The sequence below is a fragment of the Mesoplodon densirostris genome, chromosome 11, assembly GCF_025265405.1.
Source record: "Mesoplodon densirostris isolate mMesDen1 chromosome 11, mMesDen1 primary haplotype, whole genome shotgun sequence".
In the NCBI taxonomy this organism is placed as follows: domain Eukaryota; kingdom Metazoa; phylum Chordata; class Mammalia; order Artiodactyla; family Ziphiidae; genus Mesoplodon; species Mesoplodon densirostris.
The window spans coordinates 48914758-48931468 of NC_082671.1; the positions used below are offsets into that span (position 1 = coordinate 48914758).

Below are 16711 nucleotides of genomic sequence, written 5' to 3' on the forward strand. Positions count from 1 at the left end.
ATCTTGCCTCTTCCCAGTTTTATTTGAAAAAATGTGCTTCCTCCCCTCAAAGGCTAATCGTTCCACCTGTTCTCTGGATCCCCACCCCTCCTGCTTTCTCAGTGAACTTGTTTTGTCCATTATCCCTCATTGCTTTATTTGGAAACTTTCCCTCTACTCAGGAATATTTTATTTCTTCTGTCTTAAAAAAAGTCTCCCTCAATTCTACATCCCTTGTTTAACTACTATCCCATCTCTTTCCTTTCTATGTGTAGATACAGCTTCTAAAAAGAGTAGCCTCTGTTCGGCCACACTGCCCATCACACCTCTCCGGAACCAGTCTTCTGCCTCCTGCCCCCATAACTGCCACTGCTTCTGCTCTGACCAAGGTTACCAGTGACTCCCTGGTTGCCAGATACCACAGACGCTAGCCAGTCCCTGTTTTCTCAGCTTCTAGCCAGTCCGTTTTCTCAGCTTCATTGTAGCCTCCGGCACTGCTGGGCACTCCCTCCTCTTTAAAACTAGTCCTTCGATTTCTATGCCCAAGCTATCTCTCCAGTCATTCCTTCTCCCTTTTGTGGATTCTTCTTCCTCCCTCAGGCTTTGAATGCTCGTGTTCCCTACGGCTCCGTCATTGGGACTTTTCTCACTCTACATGATCTTTCTTGGCACTATCATCCATTCCATGGCTTCAACTACCGCTTTTAAAAGAATGTCTCCCAAATGTGTATTTCTGGGCCAGAGCTCTCCTGAGGCAGAGACCTAAATATTTAGCAGTCTGTCGGACCTCCACGGCACCTCAAATGAACGTGACCAAAATGGAACACAGCATCTTCTTTCCAAATCTATTCCTCCTCTTTTTTCCCTATCTTGGTAAATGACTCCACATCTACCTAACTCCTGAAGTCAGAAATCTACAAGTTATTTTGGATTCCTCCTTCCTTATCCTGAATGTTCAGCGATTGAGATCTTACTCTCTCCCAAGTTTACATGCATTGTCTCTGGTCTCCATACTGTCACTGCGTTGGTTAAAGTGCTTTGCTTTATCACTGCAGTTTCTGCAAAGGCCTCTCAACTGATCTCCCTGTCCCAGGTTTTACCTTTCTTTCCCTACCTGCACCAATCCATTTTCTACGTGACTACCAGAATAATCTTCTATGTTGCAAATGTGAGCATGTTATTTCCTTGCTATGAACACCTCACTGGCTCTCTTTGGCCTTCTGGATAAAAGTCCAAAGTTCTTACCTTGACACATTAAAGCCCTTAGTGATCTGTCCTTGGCTCAGACCTCCACAGATAGTTATCTTTTACTTTTCTCCCTTTAAACCCTATATCCTAATAATAAATTGCAGTTTCCAGAATATGCAACTCTGCCTCCCCACTTGCTGCCTTTATTTGGCTAGCTCATCCTTCAAAACTCAGTTCAGATGTTACCTCCTCCAGCCCAAATTCCTCATTATCCTCCCTCATCATTGGATTGGGTGCCTATCCTACCTGCTCCCACAGTCCACCTCTACTCGTAACCCTTAATATAGTGTATTGTTTTCCTGTATCTTCTTGAGGGCAGTGACTTGAGTTTCTCTCTCTCTAGCTTCAGTTGTCATCACAGTGACTTGTGCCTAGTGGGTAGGCACTCAATAAATATGTATTAAGTTAAAAAAAAGTTCTCAGCTGCCTGAATAGCTTGGACTGTAATTCAAGGACCAGTTTCAGTGTCTGAGAATATGCTCAATTTGATAAAAACTCCCATCAAGTTTCTTGAAACCAGGAAATGGGAGAGCAAACGAGGTATTACCTTAGAAAAGCTGAAACCCAGGCCAATTACAGATTAAAAAAAAAATAACATGTATGATCAATAGTTTAATACTACCAAATGCTACAGGGGTAGGAGGAAAACTAAGTTATAATTGGTCTGGACAAAAGGCTTATTAGTTTTCAAAATGACTCTCTACTGTTCCTCAATCTGGCCTCCTTTTATAGAACTGATTTGCTATTACTTCGGATCTCTGTGTTCATTTTCCTTAGACCTCTCCAGGTATCTTTGGGTCTTACCATCTGAAGTTAAATTTAAAATTTATTAATTCCAATTTATGAATTCTCCCAATGTGTGAAGCATTAAACATAATCAGGCATCAATATTTATTAACACAAGACAAAGGAAACACATTCAATGAGTTAATAGAACACTGTCCAGCCAGATGTTAAATTTAAAAATGTATATCTAGTCTAATTTCAAATAAATAAAAAAAAACTTTATACATAATTACACAGTACTATAGTTTGAATCTGACACTGGTAAATATCTTGACAAAAAATAAACAAAACAGCATTTAGGACTAAAAAATTATATCTTTACACTCTCTTCCTCTGGACAAATAACATGGCCCATCTACATATACCTAAACCAGAAATGTTGAATGAATGATAAAGAAAAGGCCTATTGTGTATTTGGAGGACTGCAGCTTGCTCCAAATACTCGTTTTTACACGAAAGCAGACAACAAAAACAACTCTAAGGCATAGATTATGTTGGAGTTTGAGGGTGAGGTGATAACTCCTCATTGCTTCAGTCTAAAGATTCCTGGATATTCAAGGAAAGTAATTTATTTGGCCAAGATATTGAGCACCATGCCTGGGGCACAGACCTTAACACAAAAGCCTAAGGCCTCGGGCCCTTTGTTGATTCAACAAAAGCATTAAGCAAGCATTGCCCAGGGACTAAAGTTAAGGAGACACTCCTATGACCAATAGACAGGCAATGGTCCCTAAACAGCCTGAGGCAGCACAACTTCAGGAGGACCTGGTACTGGGGAAGCAGGGGCCCTTTATGAGGCAGAAAGGAAATAAAAGAGTGTGGATTCACTGATGCCCATTAGCATGCTGGTCATTCCCAAGGTCTCACTGATGCAGGAGATGGCATTTGTTCTGAGGCAGCCCCTTCCTGATCTACCTCGTTACTTCTGCTGAGAGGCAGAAAGAGATTCAAAAACTTTCAGATGAATAGGTTTCTCTTATCTGAAATGAGGGCTTGCTATTCTTTAGTCCCCCTGCCCCCACCCCCCACACTCCCCACAGGCATAAAAACCCAGACACAATGTGTTCCCAAGTTTTGGCAAGACTGTTTCTATTAATAATAGCCTTTGGGGCCTCTCTTAAGAGTCAGTTCTACCACAAAGGTTCTACTTAACGTGGAAAGACTAAGAGCGTTGTGTCACCAAGAGAAAGTTTTCTTACCAAGTCTGCAACAGACTAGGCATTAGATCTGTAGATGATCCCACAAACACCTCTAAACTAATGACTGACTCTCTTCCCCTTCCAGAGGATACTTTACCAGAGTTACTGATGAAGTTCCCCAAAGACACATCTTAGCATCTTAGTTTTCTTTCCTCCACCAGCTTATTCTGGCTTTGGGGGATAGGCAAAATATAAATGAAGCAGCCACAAGGCAGAAACCAAAAAAAATAACAATAAATCAGAGGCCTGAGGAACTACAAAACTAGATAATCAGCCCCTAAATAACTGGGAGTTGGCCATACCATGAGATTAATGGAATATTTTATTTGAAGGAATGAGTATAATCTGCACTGTCCAGTATGGTAGCCAACAGCCATGTGTGGCTACTGAAAACTTGAAATATGGCTAGTCCGAATTGAGATGTGCTTAATACACACTGGATTTCAAAGATATAATATGAAAAAAAGAAAGTAAAATATCTCATTAATAATTTTTTATATTGATCCCACGTTGAAATGATAGTATTTTTGATATATTGTGCCAAATAATATATTAAAATCAATTTCACCTGTTTCTTTTTACTTTTAAAAATGTGGTTACTAGAAATTTTAAAATGACAGATGTGGCTCACAGTATATTTCTAGCAGACACCCTAACTTGTGTAATAAGAATTATGAAAGCAACCCATAGGATAGACTCTGCCTTATATCTTCTTCTTAGAACTTGTGGATTACGGAGATAGAAGATCCTCAGGGTCCTTTGCTTTGATTAGTGAATCATTAAAAACTGTCTTAAGAAAATTATTTTCCAAATAAGCAGGCTGTTTTCTCTGCTAGTCACTGGATTTCTTACCCCAATGCAAGTGCTTTTTTCCTGTACATCCTAGAACCTCTCCCATCATGTGTAAGTTAACGTCATCCAAAATGTTGAAAAAGAGATCTGGAACTGGAAAATGTCTTGAGGTCTTCCCTCTGTGGAGAACGAGTTGGGAGGAAAAGAGGATTATGTAAAAGGGAGTCAATAAAGTGGCTTTGAGTCAAGAGACTTTGTAAGGGCAGCCCCCCAGGAGTGCTGCTGTGGCGAAGGGTCTGGTCTTTGCATTATAAACCTTATTTTCAGGGTAATTACAAGTCTAAAAAATTGTTTAAAAACATATTTAGTTTACATGATGTTACAGTGGGGTAAATAATATGTATTATTAAAATAGTCTAAATAAATATTTACACAATAGACCAGAGTGGGTCAAAGAGAACCATTCTGATTTAACAAGTTAACTCTGTTCACTTTGAGTTTTTTTTTTAATTTTAAAAAATATTTCTGTAAGAAAAAAATAATAAAATTCAACTATATTCAAATACGTGAAGTATCAGACCAAAGAAAGGAAACCGAGCCAGAGGCCAAACTCAGTCCCAGGCTCTGTCCGCTTGGCCTGGGCACCACAGTTATTTCAAAAGAGTTTCTTGCATACATCAGACTTCCCCTATTTCAGCATAAGCCTGGCTATTTTGGCAACCCAAATCGGTCAGTTCTGAGACATGCAGTTACGAGGCCTTATGCCTTCGCGTGACTATTGATCCCACTGCCTTCCCAGCCTATTGCTCTTGTTCTTAAAATCCCCGCCCTCGTGAACTGAAGAACAGAGGATGCTCTTCAGTTCTCAGAAAAGAAAAGCTAGATGTATAACTGCTGACACAGTATATAATGGGCCTGGAAAAGAGGAAATTCTAAATTGTTATGCAGTCATTCTAAACATGAAAGACGGTTTCAACACTGGGGGCCAGAGTGAGTTATTCCGGTTCCTTAGAGTTGGGTGGGATCTAATGAATCTTAGCTTTTCCAACATTTTGATTTTTCAACTGAGATTATTCAGTTTGTAGAAACAGGCTGAGTTCTTAAAAGCTTAAGCTGATTCTGGGAATGCAAGCTTAAAAAACAAACATAGGCAGCTTCAGTTTATAAAATACACCAACCAACAGAGACACAGTACAATGTGCAGCAAAACCTGCAAACAATTTGCACTTTTTAGTCACCTATTCAATTACACTGCATCCAGAGAATACTGAGATTCTCTCAAAGTAGAAATGTTTCTACTTTAGTTGTTACAACTATACAAGCCAATTCTTCAATTTTTAGCTGAATTATGTGTATTCTTATTTACATGTTTAAAACACTGGTCAAAATGTTTTACCATCAAGAATTTTATATATATAAAGTAATTCTCATATTCAGTGGGTTATCTGATTTGCTTATGGGTCAACTGAAAGTAAGCCAAGTAGTTCCGTGTTAACAAAACCCGCAGAATGTCTAACTATGGTAAAATGGCAAAATACAGTACAGAGCGGGGAACTGTGTAACTCAGACTACCCCCTTCATGTGAATTCATTAAACTCCCTTACAAAATTCTAAAACAGCATTAGATAAAAATACAACTATATACAACAGATGAAAAATTGCAACATGGATGTAATTGCTTTAGTAACGTGCTGCTCACACTACGTCAAAGCTCATGACTAATAGACTGTTAGTATTTTTTTCATTTGCTACCACAGAATTCCCCTTTCCTGTGTGTCACGTGATTGCAGAATCCCACAGGATGAGATGAAGGATATGATGTAGCCATCTCAGCTTATTTCACACCAGATGAAAGCTTCCTCCTAGTCACGGGTCTTTGGTCCTGTGGTTTTGCAGGATGGCCCCTGCAATCCCCACAAGGCTGGTTACATGTTATATGCCACATAGATGGGGTCCAGCTGGTCAGCGAGGAAGCTGTCACGGAGGTGCATCCTCTGCTTCTCTCCTCTGGAGTTGATGGGGATAACGCCTGGGTCCACCACAACTACGACGCCCACGATGAGGTAATGCTCCTCCAGGACCACATTTGTCACTAAAGGAACCAGATCTAGGGCCTCCTGTTCAGAGCCACACAGTTCCACAACCACCACGAGCAAGTTGGTCCACGTGAACACGGCACTGAAATTTCAACGACATTCAGTTAACATGTCATCTTTTACAGCGTCTGCCCAAGACTTATCCCCATTTTCCCTGAGAACTGCCTTTTCGCTTGGATCCAATCAGAAGGCTCTCAGCCACGTCTTTAATACATGACCTTGCCCCTATGATCACAGCTGATTAGCTGAGCCATTTAAAATCTCTTGGGAGTTCGGAAGTGGGAATGAAAGTTGTTAGCTGGTCACCTGAACTGAGGACACATGGACTGGAACGTTCTGGGGTAGCAGGTGTGCAGAGAAGTACAGAGAATGGCTCTTCAGGGAGGAGAGAAAGAATGAAGTGGATGCCCACATGGCTCTAGAAAGTGAGAAGACAGACGGTGGTTCCTGATGGCCTTCCCGTTCCTTGTTTCTACCTTTCTTGAGGTCCAGAGCTGGTCAGAGATTTCTAGGAACCTCTGAGATAACCAGGTATTCTGTCCATGAACCCTCTTTTGCTTAAGTTGTTTTGAAGAGAATTCTTGATATTTGCAACACAAGAGCTTTGACTAAGATTATTATCTATATTATAACACCAAACAGGAAGTGAGTTGGCCTGGCCTCATCTGAACTCAGTGCCCCATACACGCTCTCTCCTATTGTGCTATAAGGTAGAAAGTTGCCTTACATTCAGTGGGGTTGCTGGGTTAGAAGGTATGTCCTGACTTGTGTTGTGCAGTGTTGAACTGCTTTAAAAAACAGATTCAGTCCTTAAGAAAAGTGTACACAATATCTGGTAGCATCAAAAGTCAAATGGTTAAAATTAGGGGGTAACCATGGAGCCCAACTTCTCTGTGTTGTTCTTACACCTCATGGGCATTGTTCAGGTCTGTTCAGAGGAGAGACTCTGACAAAAGCAAGACAAAGAAGCATCTGGAAAGCATGAACAAACCATTAAAAGAACTGTGGCTACTTTGCATGAAAAAAAAAAAAAAACCTGAGAAGGACACACTGACTTAAAACACGTATAAAAAGAAACTGGATGGATTCTGTACTGTTAAGAATCCATGATGAAAGCAAATAGGTAAAAACTACAGAGTTTTAATTTTAAGAAATTTTTAGTCAACGTGAGGTCGGATGATCCTTTGTCAGGGATAACGTAGGGGGAATTCCCGCATTAAGAGGGAAACTGGACCAGATAATAATAACAATCCTTCTCATCTGCTTACCATTTGATGGTTTACAAAGTACATGCTCACTTGATCCTCCTGATAGTCAGGAAGGAGCAGCGGAGGCATTTTCAGATGAGGAAAGCAGCCTTTTTCCTTGGGAGCGCCGGGAACGCCGGGAGCGCTGGGCGCGCTGGGCCTTCCAGCTGGGTCTTTTGACCTGAAAGCCATGGTTCTTCCCACCACCCTCTACCGACTTTCTAGAGGCGGATGATCAGTTAGGTCCCTTCCAGCGGTAAGCGCCTACCATTAAAAAGGACCCAGCCCCACCGCGAGTCCACGGAGCCTGTCTAAGCAGACGGCACACTGCCAGACAAGGATCAGTCCGTGTATTTTCTGGCTCCCCTGGAGTTCCACAGCTGTAGGTGGTCTGCTACAGACGGCTGACTACAGAGAAACTTTAACTGGTACCGCAGCTGACGGGGAACCTATGCTGTGCAGGGGATTTACCATTCGGCCATGCTCCTGTGGATCCGAGACACCGAGGTCTCGATATCGATGGGGTGGTACCGCAGGCCTCGCAGTTCCAGTGTCTCGTCCAGAGCTCCCACCACGTACAAGGCATCGTGACGCTCTGACGGGGAGAGAAAGAGGAAGGAACCTGGTTCATCAGACGCACTGAGTGTACTACACCGTTGGAGTTAAGAGCACAGGGTCCAGACTACCTGCCACGTCACCTGGTGCCACCACTCACCAGCTCTGTAACGTGGAGCAGTTAACTTAAATCTCTGAGTCCTGCTTCCCCTCTGTGAGGCAGGGGTAATAATAAATGGCTGCTGTGAGGACTAAATTCATATAAGGGAGTTAATATGATGCCTGGTACACTGTAAGTGCTGAGAACATTAGCTATTGTCATTATTATTTTTACCACGTGCCAGGAATTGTGCCTAGCGCTGGGGAGACAAAGATGATATAACACGATTCCTGCTCTGAAGATACTTACTGTCTAGTGGGGGAAACACACACACAACAGATGTCCTGTGGATGGACATCAGGTGGGATGAGGTCAGCCCAGCGACCCGAGCGTGCACTAGGGGCCCCCTCCCCGAGCTCAGCTCAAGTGTTCAGAAAGGGAAAAGCTGAAGCCATGCTGAGCTTTTAAGGATAAATAGGAATTAGCCAGATGATGGCTGGGGAGGGGAGGAGGGGAGAGGATTTGAGATGGAAAAGAAGTGAACATATGTCATTGTTTCTAGACATCTTCAAGGACTCCACAGAGACACTAGTCCTGGTTATTAACAGGCTTGTAATCCAGCAGGACGTTGCAGAAATCTTTTTTTAAAGATTTTATGCACACACTGCATACACAAGGCTACATGGTTTATGTCTATATAGATACTGAAAAGAAGAGAGATGATTTAGCTAGGTCTACAGAATGTTGTATTTTCAGGAAAAGGAAGATTTCTGAAAAATTTAGCAAAACAAACTGCTAGGAGCTGTTGGAGAGAGAAGGATGAGGAAGGCCAGCAGAGTCCCATCACACAAGAGCTGAAGACCGTAGTAACAAAAACAACAGAAAGAGTAGCTAATGACTATCGAGTGTTTTCTGTGTGCCAGTCACTGTCCCAGGCACCTGAAGGCATTATGTCATTTAATCTCACATCATTTCCACAAGGCAGGAAACATTATCACTCCCATTTTCCAGGTAGGAAACTGAGAGGTTGAGTGAGTGCTCAAGGTCATACAGCAAATGACAGAGGTAGGCTTCAAAACCAAGGCACCTGGCTAGGGATGCTTCCCTCACCACTAGCATGTTATTCTACTTCCCCGTGAAATATGGAGACACTCTGGAGCTGGTCAGTGGGGAACAGATGCAAGGGGCGAAGGAGAAATGACTTGACTCGGTTCCAGCTGTTCAAGTCCAGTGAGTGATCTGTGTCAGTTCTGGGTGTGTATGATGCAATCAGTGCTGGGTAACTTAAAGTGGCCATTCATGCCGTCAGGAAGGTTGAAGTCACGGCTTCACTGTGACTGCCCAGTGGGCAGAGGATGACTGGGGGCTGCTTACACGAGAGCCCTGCCAAGCAGGCTCCTGTCTAACGTGAGCCGCCGAAGGGACAGAGAACTTGGGCAGGCTGGCTCCTCTGCACTGCCTCCCGCTCTCAAGGCTCGCTTAGGAGCAAGGGGCTAAAGGTGGGATACCTGTCCCAGGAGCTTGCTGAGGGCCGAGTCCTGCCAGAGGCATCTACCCATCACCAGGCACATCTCTACGACTGCCTGGCTGAGCCAACCCACAGTGCAGGGATGCTGACATGGGGCCCCAGTGCTTACTTCCTGGGTCCTCTGTGAGGGCAAAGTCTTACTTCAAATGAATACAAATTCATGTATGGGTTCAAGATTCGGAGAAGGGAATAATTCAATACACACACTCCACATCCAAAGGCAGGCTGCAGAAGGCCAGCCCGTGCTAGGGGCTGCAAAGTGCAGCAGGACGGGGGTGAGGAGCTGGTGAAGATACCTCCGGTGGCTGCTGTGAGCTCGGTCCGGCGGACAAAACCCAGGTATCCTGTTCGAGCCCAGAGGGTCTGAGCAGGATCCCCAAAGCTGAGGCGGGTGTTGAAATGGTCAGCTTGAAGAGTCTCACTGTCATAGATGGTGTAATAGCCACTGGCTGTATGGGGACTGTTCACCCAAATCTACAACAAGAAAAAGCACTGGTCACATTTCGCCAGAATCAGTTCAGTTCTCTGAGACAAATGATTTTTGGCTTAATTAATTAATTAATTAATTAATTATGGCTGCACCAGGTCTTAGCTGTGGGATGTTTTAGTTGCGGCATGCGGACTCTTAGTTGGGATGGGATCTTAGTTACAGCATGTGGGATCCCTGACCAGGGATCGAACCCGGGCCCCCTGCATAGGGAGCACGGAGTCTTACCCACTGGACCACCAGGGAAGTCCCTATTTTGGTTTTTTAACCTCATTTTTATAGTAACAACACAGCTGCAACAATAAAGGCAGCTGTCAGTTATCAAGTGTTTACCATGTGCTGAACAGTATTATATGCCTTACCTCCATCAATCCTGACATATATGACATGACAATACAGTTTGTACTACTGTTATTCCCATTTTACAGATGAAAAAAAAAAGCAGTTAAGTAACTTGCCTAAGATGCAGAAACTAGGAAACCCAGACCCAAGCCTGGGTGGCCACAGAGGCCGTGCTCTTAACCTTGAGGCTACATTGCCTCCCTGGCTCATTTCTTTCTTTCTTTCTTTTTTAAAAAAATAAATAAATTTATTTATTTATCTTTGGCTGTGTTGGGTCTTCGTTGCCGTGCACGGGCTTTCTCTAGTTGCAGCGAGCAGGGGCTACTCTTTGTTGCGGTGCACGGGCTTCTCATTGCTGTGGCTTTTCTTGTTGAGGAGCATGGGCTCTAGGTGCACGTGCTTCAGTAGCTGTGGCACGTGGGCTCAGCAGTTGTGGCTCACGGGCTCTAGAGCGCAGGCTCAGTAGTTGTGGCGTACGGGCGTAGTTGCTCCGCGGCATGTGGGATCTTCCCGGACCAGGGCTCGAACCCATGTCCCCTACATTGGCAGGTGAATTCTTAACCACTGAGCCACCAGGGAAGCCCTCCCTGGCTCATTTCTCAGCCTCTTTCAGAGTCTCACAAATGCATCAAGGGATCATTTCTGTGCTCTGAAACTAAGTTACAAAGACCGTAGGAAAATACTACAGGCTATTTGAATTTACAATGTAAACACAGCAATAGCCGACAATGGTAACAAAACTAGTATTCACTGTGTGACAGGCACTGTTCCAAATATATGACAGATACAGGTATTAATGCATTTAACTGTCACACAGTTCTACTAGGTGGCTGCCATTATTACTTATGGTTGAGGAAACTGAGGACCAGAGAGGTTAAGTAACTTGCCCAATCACAAGAAGCTGGTAACTGGCAGAGCCCGGGTCATCTGCCTCGTGCACCCACAACATTGCTCCCAGTGAGCTATGAAATGAGATATCAGTGTCTCTCAGAGATTTGGGGGAAGAAAAATTTAGTCTTAAATATTTTTATACTAATACAAAATGGATACATTTTGGAATAAAATATAAAATTTGTATAAATTTACAAAATTTAAAATTTGTGGCTCCTTTTAGTTCCACTCCTTAATAGGTGGGAATAGGTGGGATTTGCCCATTTTCCTTTTCAGCTAAGGGTATGTCAGTGGACCAACCTGGGACTAGTTCTAGTTTGGGTGCCTAAATCTTCACTCCATCCTGGCCTCAATTTCCCCTCTGTTCATTTCAGTTTTGAGCCTTACAGAGAAAGATGAAAACTCTCGAAAATTCACCATGAGGGAAAAGCTATATCCACAGTTTCCTGACTTCTAAAATATGAACCCTAAAGTCTTTCACTGCTGACTTTTCAGAGTAAAGGGGAAAATTATACATACCTCTCCCAGGTGAGAGTCTCCAACAGGCCCTTTGGTCTCTGGATTAACAATAACTACCTTCACTCCAGGTAAAATCTAAGAATCAAAGAGAAAACACAAAGACGGGGTTCAATTAAATCTAATGACCTCTAGGAAATGCAGTTCCCCCATCTCCAGTGAGGTGAGGGAGTGTACAAAGGCAGGAGCTGAGACGGCGCTCATGGGATCGTGCTCAGTGGAGACAGAGGTATAACAAGATTCAACCTCAAAAATAAACCGGGGGGACTTCCCTGGTGACGCAGTGGTTAAGAATCCACCTGCCGATGCAGGGGACATGGGTTTGAGCCCTGGTCCGGGAAGATCCCATATGCCATGCCTCAGGGCAACTAAGCCCGTGCGCCACAACTACTGAGCCTGCACTCTAGAGCCCATGCCACAACTACTGAAGCCCACACAATGGAATGAAGAGTAGCCCCCCGCTCACCACAACTAGAGAAAGCCCGCGTGTAGCAACGAAAACCCAACACAGCCAAAAACAAAAAAAACACAAAAAAACACCCCACAAAAAACAAAAACTAACTACTTCTATACACAGACCACCTTCCCAATGGTTAACAGAACAAATTACCTTTCCAGACTCTGAGAGGAGCAAACTCTGCGGGGCACCCCGTTCCACAAGACGAACCCTGCAGAAAAACAATATTTTCAACATAAGAGCCTTAAAAAAAAAAATGACTGCACCGCATCTACCACAGCTATATACACTGCCTCCCCAAACCTCTCATCTGTCTCTCCTCACATCAGAGCAGAGTTTCTCAAACTCAGCATTACTGACGTTTTGAGTCAGATATTTTGTTATAATTCTTTGTGAGGCACTATATCCTGTGCACTGTAGGATGTTTAGCAACATCCCAGGCCTCTACCCACTAGGTGTCAGTAGCATCCCCTTGTTGTGACAATACATATGTCTCCAGACACTGTCAAATGTCCTTTGGAGGACAAACTCACCCCAGGCTGAAAATCACAGCACTAGAAACGCTCTACCTGTGCAGCCTGGGTCACTGCCACAGGCCACACCGTGAACACAGCCCAAGTCAGTGGGACTCAGGAAAAGGTCCCAGAGCCCTCTGCCAGGAACTCCCCTTGGGGCATAGCTACAATCCACCTGTGAGCTGATGAGGAGGAAGGCTTTTACTCCTGGGGCTCAGATAAAGTGTTGTTTCAAAAACCCTCCTCTGCCTCATTTATTCTGTCTGTCTCAGTTATTTTTAAACTTCCAGAGCAAAGAGTCTGTCCATTTTAGTGTAATTTATGTCAAATGTTACAAAATACCAGTGTTACATTTTAATATTAAAGAACAGTGCAGCAACTGTGAGAATTAAAGCTTTCTTCTTATAAATGTAAACCTTATTAGGTATTAATAATGAAAATGAATTTCTTCCCTTCTCCCATCCCCCTGGCAGACACCAACAAAAGGAAGGAGTGGGGAGAGCTGACTTTCTCGAGGCTCAGAACTTTTCACGCTTAGGAACGCTAACAGAAAGTAAGCATAACCAATCTACTGTACCTGTCATGTCTTAATGATTTCAGATCTACATACACAGTAGTGGGATCAGGCCCTGAGGTTCCCTAAAGAAAAATAAATGTATTGTTTATTTAAAATTAACTGAATGGTATTTCCATATTTTACATTTTCAAATCAAGAAATAGATAATTTAGTCACATACATGAAAAATCCAAACTCTATTTTGAACGCTCACCCTGTCTTCAACCAGATGAGGCAGGGCGACAACGAAAGAGGCTCCTGGCCCAGCTTTCTTCTCACCTTTCTTTCCTTTCCTCCCCCAGGAAAGTAGAGTAGGCTGGGGGCCGAAGCAGCACTGAAAGGTTACCAGGCTGAGGAGGGTCCTCACCCCTGGACTCAAGGCAGGGATGAGACAGACCAGCATCCATGGGACTCTCAAAACCAGCACTGGCCCAAGCTGGCAGCAAGGGGCCCACAACGGGCTCCAAAGTTAAAGCGTCATGATGCTGCTCCAAAGTCATCCGACCACAGACACAGAGGACCTGAAAGTATCCACCCATTTACGCCACCTTCTTTGACTCTCACTCTTGTCCATGTCTGTATTTGCCTTACGAGTTTCCAAGCTACATAAAATCAGACTCAGTTCTTTTCTGTTATTTCAGCCTCTTTTCTGTTATTTACCCACCAAGATAACATGGCAAAATTGCCATCTGGCTGGAGAAAAGAATGCAGGCTTATTTGTACTTCTTTTGCAAAAAAAAAAAAAAGGTGTAAAAGATGGAGGAGACAGAAAACAAAGGGTAACATATAAATAAAATTCAAATAGGACTCAGAAATCTTCTTGACTCATTGTCTTGGACCATAAAACCACTACTTAGAGTAAACATTTACATTAGAGCTCAATTGCCCGGCACGGCTCCAAGTGCTTGGCACCTAGAAACTCAGTGGTTCTACAGAACGACCCTGTGAAGGACGGTGCTACCATGTTCATTCTACAGATGGGCAAAATAAGGTACAGTGAAGTCCAAATAAAAAGCCCAGAGGCCTACAGCAACTAAGTGGTAGCCTGTGCTCTGAGCCCCCCACACAAGCAAGATTTCATGATAGTCACCTGCAAACATATCGCTACATTGACTCTTGATCCAAAAGTGGTGCTGACAGCCCGAGGGGACAGACCGATGTCCTTGAAGAGCTTGGAGAAGGACTGCTGGAGAGCAATGCGGGGCCGTTCCTCAGCCACCACCACACACGTCCGGATGCAGGAGAGGTTGATTCCCCTGGTCTGTAAGACACCACGCACGGGAGCTGAGGTCAGCAGGATCACAGAAGTGCTGAATAAGCAGGGCCACTGCTCTATCTCTTTGGTCAGGAAAAGCCAAGGAACTATGTGTTCTCACCTCAGACACCCAGAGAAAAGATATGCCTTTTCAGAAAATGCCAAGGAATTCCACTAAAGTCATTACCCACTGGTCAATCTGCTCATTCTCTATTTCTTTCCTCTTTCACCTAAAAATCTTAGGTTTTCAGCAATATAGTTTTAATCCCTCTTCATTTCTGTACCTTAGATTTCTCTCTATTTCAAATGTAGAGATGGGACTGAGAGAAAAACAAATCTAGCAACATAGATATCTAACCTCTTATCTCTTTTTTTCATTCTTAAGGTCACATTTCTCTACTAAAGAAAATTCAGTTTTTTGACTCTCATATGCCAGTTAGACATATGATCTTTGGATACACTCATGAATGAGCGACCTTATCTCTGGGGCAGTCGCCAATCTCTGAGATTCTCAGGCTGCAAATTCTATTGGGAAAAATCCTCTTGGAGGTCACAGTTTCGGTTCATCTTCACATAAAGTCATTTCTATTCAGCCTCCTAACCAGTTTTACCTTCTCCACAATGTAAGAATCAGATTAAACTCTGAAAGAGTGCATTAAATTAGAAAGTGAAAGAGATAAACTTCCTGAGGTTTACAAACACCTGTTTGCCTAGAAAAAAAGCAGGCAGATATGTCTGGCCAGCCCAAGGTGGGGTATCATCACGCCTGGCCCATTTCTCTCAGGACTGTCTCCTGGTTACAGCTGCTTCTTACCTTCAGCACCTCCACTTGGTTTCCAAGCCCCTTGGTGCAGAGCTCCATTACTGAATAGGAGCAGAAAGTGTCTCTTATTTTGTACTGGTTGACTGTGGAGAGCCAGAGGAAAAGGTTGTTTTCCAACTCCATAGGAGGAATTAAGATGGACTGGTGACCTGAATAGACACTGCAATGAAAAAAAGCAAGAGCTGACATTATCAATTCATCCTAGAACACCATCAATTCAGCAAATATTTACTGAGCATGAAGGACAGGGTTGGGTCATATTAGATATAAAGGTCTAAGAATCAGCCTTGTTCCTATGCAACTCACAAGATACAATAACTATAGCATAAAGCAGACTGTGGAAGGTGGTAACTGAGATGTGAATAAAGGCCATCAAGATCACAGAATGACGAGCAAGTCATTCAAACTGGGAACGCAAGGGGCGGCAGGTGTTTCACTGAGTTGGCGACAGTTGAGCTCGGGCTTGAAGAATGAGTAGGAATTTGACAGTGGCTGGAAAAATGGGGAAGCTGGTGAGGGCATTCCAGGCAGAGGAAGAGCATATGCAAAGGCACGGCGATATAAAATTACATGGTGTGTGTAAGGTTGTCAGAAAGAGGATTCCAGAGTGAAATACTAAAGCATAGAATGCCTGGGGAGTGGTGAGAAGTGAAGCCAGAAGGGTCAGGGCCAAACTGTGAGATCATTGATCTGTTATTATATGAAGGAGTTTAGAATTTACCCAGCAGGCTGTCACTATAGCTTGAAGTTGGGGTAAAGCTAGTTACACGGAGGGGGTATTGGAGACACGAGTCACTGAAGGCTGAGAGACAGTTAGGAGAGGCTGCAATAATCCAGGTGAGAGAGGATGAGGGCTTGAACCCTGACAGTGCACCCAGGATAAAAAGGAAAGGAATGTCAGAGTCCTATATCGTATGTACAATCTCCAGCCATGAATCCTCAACTTCCTAAACCTTGAATATAGACCAGAATAACTAGAAGCCCAGGAATCCTGTATTAAAAAAAAATACTGGAATTGTGGTCTCCACCTCTGGAGATCTAGGTTAGTATGTCTAGGGAATCCCCATTAATTTTGTTTTTTCATAGACCCCCTAGGTGATTCTTATGTAGAGATAGGTTTAAGAATAATGGAGCCAAAGTATCTGACATTTAATTGGAAGTGTGACATAAAGATACAGAGTCGAAGATAAAGCCCAAGTTCCTAGCATGGGCCCCTGGGTGGACGACCCCATCCTAAGAATGGGGACACAGAAGGAAGATGTTGAGTTGAGGCCATCTGTGAAGCATTCATGAAGATGCCTATCAAGGAGGCAAAAATGCAGGCTGAGATGAGGTCCTC

The 16711-nt window shown here is 43.6% G+C and overlaps 1 protein-coding gene across 5 annotated transcripts in view; it reads right to left on the reverse strand.

The window, feature by feature from the left end:
- Window positions 1–2185: 2185 nt before the first annotated feature.
- DIP2B (disco interacting protein 2 homolog B) overlaps window positions 2186–16711 on the reverse strand; it is a 244992-nt gene continuing 230466 nt past the window's right edge. For 4 of the 5 annotated variants that reach the window (XM_060111725.1, XM_060111726.1, XM_060111724.1 and 1 more), the window contains 8 exons: window positions 15364–15532; window positions 14385–14555; window positions 13316–13377; window positions 12377–12434; window positions 11770–11844; window positions 9827–10004; window positions 7819–7942; window positions 2186–6182 (listed from right to left, as the gene is read on the reverse strand). In XM_060111725.1, coding sequence (XP_059967708.1) covers window positions 5930–6182; window positions 7819–7942; window positions 9827–10004; window positions 11770–11844; window positions 12377–12434; window positions 13316–13377; window positions 14385–14555; window positions 15364–15532 — 1090 coding nt within the window. In that variant the 3' untranslated portion in view covers window positions 2186–5929. The remainder of the gene's footprint in view (window positions 6183–7818; window positions 7943–9826; window positions 10005–11769; window positions 11845–12376; window positions 12435–13315; window positions 13378–14384; window positions 14556–15363; window positions 15533–16711) is intronic. The other variant, XM_060111722.1, reaches the window with a different exon arrangement.